General features: G+C 39.0%; 1 protein-coding gene across 2 annotated transcripts in view; it reads left to right on the top strand.

Moving 5' to 3' along the window:
• The window catches only part of WDR92 (WD repeat domain 92), a 28744-nt gene extending 17409 nt beyond the window's left edge, over positions 1-11335 (top strand). For both annotated transcript variants that reach the window (XM_032652421.1, XM_032652422.1), the window contains 4 exons: positions 2510-2625; positions 3339-3473; positions 6112-6209; positions 10385-11335. In XM_032652421.1, the coding sequence (XP_032508312.1) occupies positions 2510-2625; positions 3339-3473; positions 6112-6209; positions 10385-10592 (557 nt within the window). In that variant the 3' untranslated portion in view covers positions 10593-11335. The remainder of the gene's footprint in view (positions 1-2509; positions 2626-3338; positions 3474-6111; positions 6210-10384) is intronic.
• Positions 11336-12132: the final 797 nt, after the last annotated feature.

The raw sequence follows: 12132 nt of genomic DNA, 5'->3' as shown, positions 1-12132 counted from the left end.
TGCTTCATTTATAAAATGGAAGTAACAAATAATAGTATTGCTGTGAGGATTCAGTTAGTACATGTAAAGTGCTTAGATATTAAGTGCTCAAAAATATTTGCTATTATTATGTACTTCCATTTAACTTGATAATATTGACCTAGTTTAGAACCAAGTGCCATTAGTGAAACTAAGTAGAGCCTCAGATGCGAATGGTAACCTAACAAATCCTACATTTTACTACGTACAGAGTATGTTTATTTTCTAGAAAATAGTTATGCCATTACAGAATTATTTCTTAAAAAGTTGTTAACCATGTGCCTCTAGTAATATACTTAAAATGAGTATTGATCTTGTAGGACTAATTGCTGTTTGCCCTTGTATCTCTTACTGAGCACCAAAATTACAATCATTTTTGCTACTAAAGGATGTGGGCCGGGACTTCCCTGGTGGTCCCGTGGTTAAGACTCTGCCCTCCCAGTGCAGGGGGCACAGGTTTGATCCCCTGATCCAGGAACTAAGATCCCACATGCCACACAGTGCAGCCAAAGATTTAAAAAAAAAGGAAGAAAGGATATGGGCCATATTTCATTTTAAACCTTTATTTTCTTATATAAGCCAGTGTAGTTAACAGACGTAAAAGTGAGATTAAATGATATATGTGAACTGTTTAGCTTTTTATGTTATTTTTAAATTGAATTGTTATTTAATCAGAGGAAAGTTTTAGATTTCCGATTTTAAAAATAAATTACCACTGAAATTGAGAGATTTCATTGTGTGTGTATATTATAATTACTCTGCGTGTATATATATTACAAGCAATAATATAAACTGAAGACATGCACACTTGTGCAGAAATTTCAGAGTTAGTGTTTAGAATCATCATATAAAAATATATGTAATAATTAAAAAGTAATTAACTTTGGGTCCATTAAAGGCTTTTTATCATTGATCTAAGGGACATAAGTGCCATTTTAAATGTAGGACATTAAATTTAAAGAAAGAACATTTATCCATTGATTTGACCATTTTTTGTTTGTTTGTTTTTGTAAATGCCAAGTATGTGCATAGCTGTGGTCATACAAAGGTGAAACAGACTCATTCTTGCCTCAAAAAGCTTGTAATTTTAATAAAGAGGGCATGCTATCTACATTAATTATAGTATGAGGTAGGAGTGATAAAAGGTCCCAGAAGCATGGATAAATGCAGAAGGAATCCCAAGGGAGTGATAACTGGAGAGGAAGAACATACTAACCTCAGACCAAGGATATGTAGCATTTGAACCACTGGAATTGGGAGGGGATTGCAAGCATTGGGAGGAAAGTACAGAGAAGGAATGGTGGTAGGAATAGCCTTAAAGATGGCACAGGGCCATGGCCAGAGGTGTTTCGATGGTCTGGAGGTAGTGGTAAACCTTTGGAGGCTTTTGCAAGGATGAGATATGATCAGAGCTTTAGGAAAACTGAAGTGGTGTCATGTAGGGGAGAGAGGTGAGTGGCAGAGGGAGTATGAGTTCCGAAGCTCTTTGCAATATTCCAGGAAACACGTAGGTTAGATGCAATAAGAAGGGAGCAGAGCGGGTCGATTCAGAAGATAATATTTTGGCAAAAGAAATAAAATTTGGCAGGTTTTTTGAGATGAGGAACAAGGGAAAGGATTATTTCCAAGGTGACTGAATTTTGAGGCTGAATGTAGGGTAAATGATGTTATTAATTGAAGAAGTGCCACAGAGGATATGATGGTTTGTAAAGGAAGATGGTGAGGTCAGTTTTAGACATCATGAGTTTCAGATGCTGTCGTGTCATCTCGGTGGAGCCTACAGTGGAAATGCAGGGCTGGAGTCTATAAGAAAAAGGGAGTTGCAAGCAGCAGAGAACAAAGGCATTGGGTTAAGATGCCCACAGAGCCTGGCACAGTTAACAGGGGCTTCCCTCTCACCTAACACATTTTCCTCAGCAAGAGGTACTCTGGAAAAAAAAAATCCCTGGATCCGAGCAGGATGTGTTTCACTGCAGATTATAGATTTACTTTGGGCGCAATCATCCATACAACTAAAAATACATCACAGTGCACCACAGCTTATCTGAGGTTTCCTTGCAAAGACGAGATAACACCAGAACAACATTTTGCAAAATATAAATAAGTTTAAAGTAGTTTCTATTGGCATTCAAATATAGTTACTGCCAAAGAAAGCAATGGAAGCCTAGCTGTATTTATTCTACCAAATCCTACTACCATTTGAACTGTTAGTCTTTGCAAATAGAGAATAGAGAGAATTTGAAATCCAATAAACACTTTCATATATCCCTTGAGTATACAATCTCAATGAATGAGCTTTTTCTTGTAAACAATATTAGATACCAAATTAATAATCTTGATGTCCTGTCAGGGTTAATAAAATGAGATTCTACCTAATGTGATTTCTTCACCTGATTTGATACAAGTCATCTGTGTAGTTTCGTAAGTTTTTTTTTAGCAGTCTTCATATGAGCATTTATGAAGGTCTGAAATGTCGTGTTTTGATTTCCAGGCAGTGCTTACAATCAAGAGGAACGTGTAGTGTGTGCTGGCTATGACAACGGAGATATCAAGCTGTTTGATCTCAGAAATATGTCTTTACGGTGGGAGGCAAATATAAAAAATGGGGTAACGTACATTTGGATTCTTTCCAGATTCTCTGAATGTGTTTTTACCCACCCTGAACTACTACAAAAGGAAAGCTCCTCTAATAACTCATTTCAGTAAAACCCCTCTGTGCATGTATGGTTTTAACCTTTTGGGGCTTAACCTTGGAGGGTCTGATAAAAATCAGGGATGCTCTCATCAGAAAGTGAACACACACCCAGATGTGGTGTGATGTACCAGGTGAGTCACTACGCCCGTGGCCCATCTGTGGACTCCTGTGGGCCATGCAGTGTGGTATTAAAATGACCTAGTAAGAGGCCTTCTTCTGCTAATGTCAGGCAGCTTGAACTTGTAATAGCCTCCCAAGTACTTTCAGGTTTTTGGTTCCCAGGTTGTACATCTTTAGTGAAGAATGGTTCCCTCCTGTTTTCTCTAGTCAGCCTTGACTTAACTTTATAAAATAATTACATAATAACAGTGAAAAGCTAAATTATGGCTTTCCAAATGTACCCACGAGAACAGGGTACCCTAGCTGATTTTGTGGATCTTATTAACCAAGAAGAAATTTTTATAGTTACAAGTATTTGATATATGGATTCAAAGATAAAGTGATTATTTAAAATGCTTTCACATGAGCTGATAATGTTAAAGTTGTTTTACTTAGTTTTAAAGAACCTCTTGAATAATAGTTGTTGTTAAATGAATGATCACTAATAAATATTCTCTATTTTCAGGTATGTAGCTTGGAGTTTGACAGAAAAGACATAAGTATGAATAAGTTAGTAGCTACGTCTCTGGAAGGAAAGTTTCATGTTTTTGACATGAGAACACAGCATCCAACCAAAGGTTTTGCTTCTGTTTCAGAAAAGGTAAATATGAGGGAAATGTCTTTCTATGAAGAGGAATATTCGCTATAGCTTGTTTTAGACTGATAAATAGAATGAGTCACCAAGTTCCTTCCAGGTTTTTATATGAAGGGAGCTATTTTTAATATATTGTAGGATCTTGACAAGTTTTTCTGTGCAAAGAGTACTTTTCTAAAGTTTGTCAATTTTAGACTTTTTTTTTTTAATTGAAGTGTAGTTGATTTACAGTGTTGTGCCACTCTCTGCTAGACTTCTTGATTATAATAAAGGCCTCAGTTGGTAATGACTCTTATTTTGTAGTTTAGGAGCAATCGTAAGAAAACTAGCTGGTTTAGGAATTTGGTCAACAAAACCTAGCCTGGTGTTTCCTAATAAATATATATTTGTATTAATACCTCATTATATACTTTTAGGTATATGCCAATATATATTCAATACTAATTATATACTTTGCAAAGTATATCAACATATATACATTATGTCATTTCATCACATTTTATTTTTATATTCCAGTTTGATATATTAAATGAGATTATTTAAAGTGCTAATCACTGTGATTGGTACATAGTAGCAATGTAAATATAAATTTATTTATTCATACATACATATATGCATACTTTGCCTTGTTCCAAATAGTATTTTAGGTAGCTTAGAGGGAAACATTTGGTATTACAACATCAGAAAAATTGATGAAGAAAGCTGCACAAATGGAAAACACTGGTTTAAAAAACTGAAGTTGATGTCTGGAGTAAGGGGATTGCATAAAATTCATGCTGAAACATCCTGTCATTTGCAAGAGATGTGTTGGAAATGTCACTCTGAGCTTTCTTGAATATAAAAATAAAGAAAAATCAGTTATAGATTTGTAGTTTCCATAAGATTAAAATATGTAAGTTGCTCAGGAAATAAAAATTCACTCCCTTGCTCCCTTTCCCTATGTCATGGAGTCAGTAGTACTTCCCAAACCTTCCTATTTTGTCTTATTTCATTATTAAAATAATTATTATTGCATGTAAATTGCTGTTACTGCCTGATGAACTATATTCTTAAGGTAACTAACTATACACTATAATATTGTTTGCCTTTGTCATTTCAGAAGTATCTATCCACAACATAAAGCACTTACTAAATTGTTCCAAATACAAGTGCAACACATTTCTCATTAACGGGAAATTATAGTGTGTCTCCAAAATTTTTTTGTTACGTTGAGTTAATCCAGTAATTGCTAAATCTGTCAATTACATGACGGTGTATTTTAACAAGTCATTTCCCCTCTTTTTGCTTTTTATCAACTTCCAGGAGAAAAAGAGAAGTTTAAGCTACAAAACAAATTAAGGTTTAACAGCTTGAACCTAATCACTTGAGGACTCTCACACACTTAAAGTGTGCATTTTGAGATATGTGTTTTTCTCTGCTAATGGTAATTCTCTTAAAAGACTATTAAAATCAAATGTCAAGACTGATCATCAACTAAAATGCAAAGTGTCTTATGTGTGGCTTAGCTCAAGTTGGCTGGTCTCGTTGCTTCTATAAAGCAGAAGTCTTTCCTTCCTACCTCCCTCCCTCCCTCTCTCTCCCTCTCCCTGTCTTGTTAAATTCTCCACAGTGAATGTAGCATTATTAGGATTGATTTACAAGCTGTTAACCTTCATCCAGTTGCCATTTCTATCTTTTTGTTTAATATGACTGATAAAGGCCTGGGCTTATTATAACCATAAACACCGTCTATAAGTCCTCCTGGTACTTATTTTGAAGACTAGACAAGTCAAATAGTGTAAATTGAAGGTAAGACTCTGAGAGCTTTACATTAAAATTCATTCTGTTTATGGGAACTCTCAGTACTTTCCACTCAGTTTTGCTGTGAACATAAAACTGCTCTAAAAAAATAAAGTCTATTAAAAAGAAGTTCAATCTATCCTTTTTTTCCCTTTAGCAAGAAGTATTTCTTTGTATTTTGAGGCTTTTTTCCTCCTTAGAAATGAGCTAGAGATGTTTAAATTATTTGTGTAATTTGTATGATACTATAAGGTTAAATGTTAAGACTTTTAATCTGATAATCTTTTTTTTTAATCCAGCAGTACTTTGTTTTGTAAAACAGTAAAGAGGAATGGTTCTTTTCCTAATTCCTGATGGGCCCCTGTAACTCTCTGTAGCCATTATAAAGAGCAGTGCCAGAAAATAGTTAACTTTTATAATAGTAACTATAATTGAAGTGATAGAAGCTGTTGAAATTGTTGTTGAAGTGATAGAGGTAAAAATCTTTTTTTTTTTTACAGGCTTCTCTTCTAGGACGGTCTTTTTTTCCTCTATTTTATTGAAGTGTAGTTGATTTACAATGTTGTGTTAATTTCTGCTGTACAGCAAGGTGACTCAGTTAACATATATATACATTATTTTTCACATTCTTTTCCATTATGGTTTATCACAGGATATTGAATATAGTTCCCTGTGCAACACAAGTAGGACCTTGTTGTTTACCATCCTGTATATAATAGTTTGCATCTGCTAATCCCAAACTCCCAATCCATCCCTCCCTCACCCCTCTTCTCCCTTGGCAACCACAAATCTGTCCTCTGTGTAGGATAGTCTTTCTTTATCATATAAACTTATAAACCACTTGTGTGCCTCTCATTCTGTTCAGGCTCATAAATCTACTGTGTGGCAGGTCCGACACCTACCACAGAACAGAGAGCTCTTCCTGACAGCGGGAGGCGCCGGCAGCCTGCACCTCTGGAAGTAGTAAGTCCCTACCAGTGCACAGTGCTCCTTTTTAAGTTACTTGTGGGTGTAAAGTAGAATTCGATTAAACTTTTTGTCTGTTTTTCCTCCTTCAACTTGGTTCATTTTGATATGATTTTAAATTCCATGGTATTACATAAGCATTACTCTCTAAGCCTTTTTTTAACTCATATACTTATTTTATACTTTGTAAATATTAACATTCTTTTGACACACCAAATATGTATTTTAGTGACATCTTCCATATATTAGAGTAGCTCACGAACAATTCTTTTCATAGATTTGAAATCATGCTTTTTGCTAGTTTTTTTAAAAAATAGGAAAACTTTGACCAAAGTCTTTTGTGAAATATTATAATTCAGCCATTAGAGCAGTACCTCTAGAAGAAAGGAAGAGGGTTGAAATTCTTAGTTTTGGTTCCTGATAATTGACTTGCCCAAGTTCAGGTAACATCACTGTGATAGAATGGACACAGAGCATGAGGACCCTGACTGGTCTCCAGGAAAAGCCTTGTCATTGCGTTTGAGCATCAACCCTTACTAGATATTTGCCTTTTCCAGTGGGATTTTCTCTTTCCTATAGATTCTTTCTTCTTTTCCACTTAGAAAAGACCCTTTAACATTTCTTTTAAGGTAGATTTAGTATTGATGAACTCTTTTAGTTTTTCCTTGTCTGAGAAGTTTTTTTATCTCTCCTTCTATTCTAAATGATAATCTTGCTGGGTAGAGTATCCTAGGTTGCAGATTTTTCCCTTGCAGAACTTTGAATATATCATGCCACTCCCTTCTGACCTGCAAAGTTTCTGCAGAAAAATTAGCTGATAGCCTTATGGGGATTCCCTTGTATATGGCTTTTTGTTTTTCTCTTGCTGCCTTTAGAATGTTTGTACACTTAATGTTATCCCAGAGATCTCTTAAACTGTTTTCATTTTTTTTAATAAATTTATTTATTTTATTTATTTATTTTTGGCTGCATTGGGTCTTCATTGCTGCACGTGGGCTTTCTCTAGTTGTGGTGAGCGGGGGCTACTCTTTGTTGCGGTGCGTGGGCTTCTCATTGCGGTGGCTTCTCTTGTTGCGGAGCATGGGCTCTAGGCATGCGGGCTTCAGTAGTTGTGGCTCATGGGCTCTAGAGCACAGGCTTAGTAGTTGTGGCGCTTGGGCTTAGTTGCTCCGTGGCATGTGGGATCTTCCCGGACCAGGGCTTGAACCCGTGTCCCCTGCATTGGCAGGCAGATTCTTAACCACTGTGCCACCAGGGAAGTCCCTGTTTTCATTTTTTAAGATTTGTTTTTCTTTTTGCTCTTCTAATTGGGTGATTTTCATTATCCTATTTTCCAGATCATTTATGTGTTCTTTTGTATCACTTACTGCTATTCATTCCTTCTTGTATTTTTTTTTTCACCTATTGAGTTCTTAATTTCTGATTGGGTCTTTTTTTTTTTTTTTTTTTGCTGCATTGCGCCTTTGTTGCTGCGCACAGGCTTCTCATTGCGGTGGCTTCTCTTGTTGCGGAGCACGGGCTCTAGAGCACAGGTTCAGTAGTTGTGGCTCACGGGCTTAGTTGTTGCACAGCACGTGGGATCTTCCCGGACCAGGGATCAAACCCGTGTCCCCTGCATTGGCAGGTGGATTCTTAACCACTGTGCCATCAGGAAAGTCCCTGATTGGGTCTTTGTATGTTTTCTAGTTCTTTGTTAAAATTTTCACGTGTACATCTATTCCTTTCCCTAATTCAGTTAACATTTTTATTACTAGTGCTTTGAATTCTTTATCTGGTAAATTATTTGTTTCATTATTTATTTGTTCAGGGGTTTTCTCTTGCCTTTTCAGTTGAGTGCAGTTCCTCCGCCTTTTCATTATGCTTAACTTTCTCTGCCTCTGTGAATTTAGTTGAAATAGTTACTTATTTAAGTCTTAAAGGGGTGTTCTCATATGGGAAGCTCTTTGGTGAGAGAGCTGGATTTGACGTGGACACAAGTTACATCTTTGGGGTGTGCTGGCAGCTATCACCCTGGTCGGAGATGTAGCTGGAGATGGAGGGGCTAGAGCTGGAGCCACGTGTGAGGTGGGATGTCCCCTCTGTTCAGTGGCCATTATTGCCCTATCAGGGTAGGGATCTGATCCCAACTTGCTGGAACAGAAGCCAGGAGGGTCGGCCCAAGCTAGCTTTATTCTCTTTAAGTGTGTTTTTTCCTCCACCGGCACCCTTGCCCTGGAGTGGGAAGGTGCTGAAGCAGGTGCGGCCCGTGCGGGCTCTCGGCTTGTGTTGGCCACGGACCAAGGTCCAAGCTGTCTCTAATGCGCTTCCTGTGTAGGCACCCACAGTTGTTTTCCCTTGCTCTGTTCAGATGTATCCACGGGTGCAAGTCCCCTTTGTCCCTCACAGCTGAGCACTGTCCCCAGCCCCCTCTGCCCCACGCTATTGTGGAGCCACACTCAGGGCAGGAGGGGCCTGTGTAGACTCTTGGCCTGTGTCGGGAGGGGTGAGCTGTGTGGGGCAGCGGCCGCCGTCAGAGGTACAGGCCGCTTGTGGTGTGCTGCTTGAGTGAAGAGCCAGCAAGAGGCACTGCTGCCCCACCGGCCTCCGCCCTGGGGCTGCTCGCCTCTGAGTTCCAAGATCGAGTCTTTTCCCTGATCATAGCTGCCCCAGATCCTGTGCCGTGCTGTGCCGTGGAGTCAGTGGGGCTGGCGTGTTCGCTTGTCTTGGGCTGGAGCACACGCCAAGGCAATTGTGGGAAATCCAGCAGCTGCTAGGGCAGACCTTTCCGCCCTGCCTTGGGGGCAAGCCAGCATGTGGACACTCCTCACGAACAGAGCCTAGGCTTCTGACAGCCTTCCTGTTGGTCCCAGCGGCCCTCCAACCAGCCAAGGGGGCTGGTCTCCCCAACGTAGGATCTGGGGACTGGGGGCGCCAAATCTGTAGCTCTTATCAGTCACTCCCCAGGGCAGGCGTCCGCCTGTGTATTCTCCCTTTTCCTGAGTCCCCTCCCAGGGGCACAGGTCCTGACCTGATCGCTTTTCTTCCCTTTCCACTTACCTGTGTATCTCTCTTGCAGCCCTGGTTGTACAGGAGCCCTTCTGCCAGTTTCCAGTTAGTTTTCAGTGAGCTCTTAAAACTTTAATAGATGATATGGAGGATTAGAAGAAAAATCTTTATGTTATCTTTTAAATACTAAGTAACTGCAGCCTCTGCCAAGAGACATGAAAAATGTTCTGTAACTTGTTTATCCGTCTGAATGTTTTATTCCTTTTAAAAAATTAAAAGGGGCTTCCCTGGTGGCGCAGTGGTTGAGAGTCCGCCTGCCGATGCGGGGGACGTGGGTTCATGCCCCGGCCCGGGAAGATCCCACATGCCGCGGAGCGGCTGGGCCCGTGAGCCATGGCCGCTGGGCCTGCGCGTCCGGAGCCTGTGCTCCGCAACGGGAGAGGCCGCAGCAGTGAGAGGCCCGCGTACCGCAAAAAAAAAAAAAAAAAATCAAAAGAAGGTGTAGGGTCTGTGAGGAAGAAAGAATAGAGTGTTATCTGCTTATCACTACTTCTGTTTCTGTTCTGCTTCTGAGTTGCTTCATGCCTTTTAAAGTCTTGGTCTTTATTAGCACTTTTGAAATAAAGGTAGTATCATAGTTGATACCTAACAGGCTTTAAAAGACCTTCTGAGGAGGAATACCCCTGTATCCCTCCATGGGGGAGGGGTGTTCCATTTTTCCCTCTCTCAAATCTAGACCAAGTCATAGTTATGAGCTGTTAACCTTCAGCCCTTCTCATTTTATAAATTTCTATTTTCAGCTGATAGAAAATCAAATGTTCTAGGAATCACTGTTTTCTTTTTTGAGGCAGTGATGTCTAGAGCACCAAGTCAATTTATTAAAGAATGCTAGATCAACGTAGAACTTTCATAGTAAAAGAAAAGATACCTACTCATGCTGAACAGAAATGATGTTTAAACGTTTTTAGTAGATCGAATGCTTCTTTATGAGACTTTGGGGGGTTGGGATTGAGGTTGAAATATTGTCTCCTTATTTCCATACAACTCAATATTAGAAAGATGCCTTAAGTATTTATCAGTTCCAGTAGTCAAGTGAGAAATAAAAATAGTTATTGGAGTATATGTATAAGAATAAAATGACGAATGCGAAGACTTATCTCCTCTTACCACTTTGATCTTGTTTTCAGCGAATACCCAATCCAGCGGTCAAAGAAAGATTCCGAGGGTGTAGAGATGGGAGTTGCAGGTTCGGTCAGCCTTCTGCAGAATGTCACATTGTCTACCCAGCCCATTTCAAGTTTGGACTGGAGTCCAGATAAGAGGGGTCTGTGCATCTGTAGTTCATTTGACCAAATGGTAAGAGTACTGATTGTTACAAAACTCAACAAAATTTGATCTGAAGACTTTGGACTTGAAACCTTCCAATGCAATACTCAGAGAATTTAGACTACGTTCTGGGATCCTCTGATTCTCATTGAACAAAGTGGGATTTGACGATGAAAAAAGGACCCAGATGCAAACCTCTGGGCCAGCATCCCTCCGGGTGAAAGGCCACACGGTGTGTCCAGCGACCGGACTGGATGGTGGTTTGCTGTTGCACATGGGGGCACCACAGTCTCCAGCGCCAACTCTGTTCCTCTCCCCTCTATTTCTAGTAAAAAGTTGAAAGTTTTCTATATTTAATTATTTTAAATTCGTTTTGCATCCCCAAAGTTCCATATTCTATAATAATACTTGTGTTGCATTTTAGAGTTTACGATTTTGTAACAGTGACTTCATTTGGTTTAAAATAGTTTGCCTTGGTAAGACTATTGTGAATTAACCTTCATAAATAAATACACCTTGAGACATTTCAGTGTCAGTAAATCTCTGTAAAGAACATTACTTTATAAAATACCAAAATGGCATGATCAGCCAAGATTTAGGCCATTGTTTTCGACCGTTTAACTCATAAAATGAAATACTATGATTGACAGAGACCTCTTTTTTAACTTAAAAAACAGGAGTTGAATTCCTGAGACTTTCTGGTTGTTGACTGTGGTTATATCGTTTGAGATGTGTAAGATTGTGGGGCTTTTGTAGCCTTGTTTTTTGTCAAACTTTTTAATATATTTTGTGAATAAATATTTTGAAATCTGCAGAAGTTTTGATTCTTTTTTTTTTTATAAATTTATTTATTTTATTTTTGGCTGCGTTGGGTCTTCGTTGCTACGAGCGGGCTGTCTCTAGTTGCGGAGAGCGGGGGCTACTCTTTGTTGCAGTGTGCGAGCTTCTCGTTGCCGTGTCTTCTCTTGTTGCGGAGCATGGGCTCTAGAGCGCAGGCTCAGCAGTTGTGGCTCATAGGCTTAGTGGCTCAGTGGCGTGTGGGATCTTCCCAGACCAGGGCTTAAACCTGTGTCCCCTGCATTGGCAGGTGGATTCTTAACCACTGTACCACCAGGGAAGCCCTAGAAGTTTTGATTCTTTTAACAGGAGTAATAAAGCCAACACAATCCCTTCTTTTGCTTTATAAATGCTTAATAGGTACCTCTTAAGTCACTTTGTTTCTCCAGTGCCCACCATGTCTGTAGCTAAGCTCAGAGGAATTGAATTCATCACCCTTTAACTAAGCACCGCTCCCCTTTCAAGAGACAGAACCACCTAAAACATTCATAAAATTCATGTGATTTCGGGGGTTCTTGGAAAGTCACTTGTTTGGAATATTAAATTCAGAAAATTAAACTTTAAAAGAAATTCCCAAAGTGTTTATAGAGCAATACTATGGACATAATTATGAAAGTAAAAATTAAATTGAACTTTAAAAAAGCCTATCCCTGATGGGTTTTGTTTTTGTTTTTAATTTTCAAAGAAAAAATGAAAATTTTGTGAAATTCTTTCAGAACACTTATAGTTGGTGATATAAGTAGGGAAGCTTAAGTCAAAAACAATAAACACT

The sequence above is a fragment of the Phocoena sinus genome, chromosome 13 (assembly GCF_008692025.1).
Source record: "Phocoena sinus isolate mPhoSin1 chromosome 13, mPhoSin1.pri, whole genome shotgun sequence".
Classification (NCBI taxonomy): domain Eukaryota; kingdom Metazoa; phylum Chordata; class Mammalia; order Artiodactyla; family Phocoenidae; genus Phocoena; species Phocoena sinus.
This window is presented reverse-complemented; position numbering and strand designations above follow the sequence as displayed.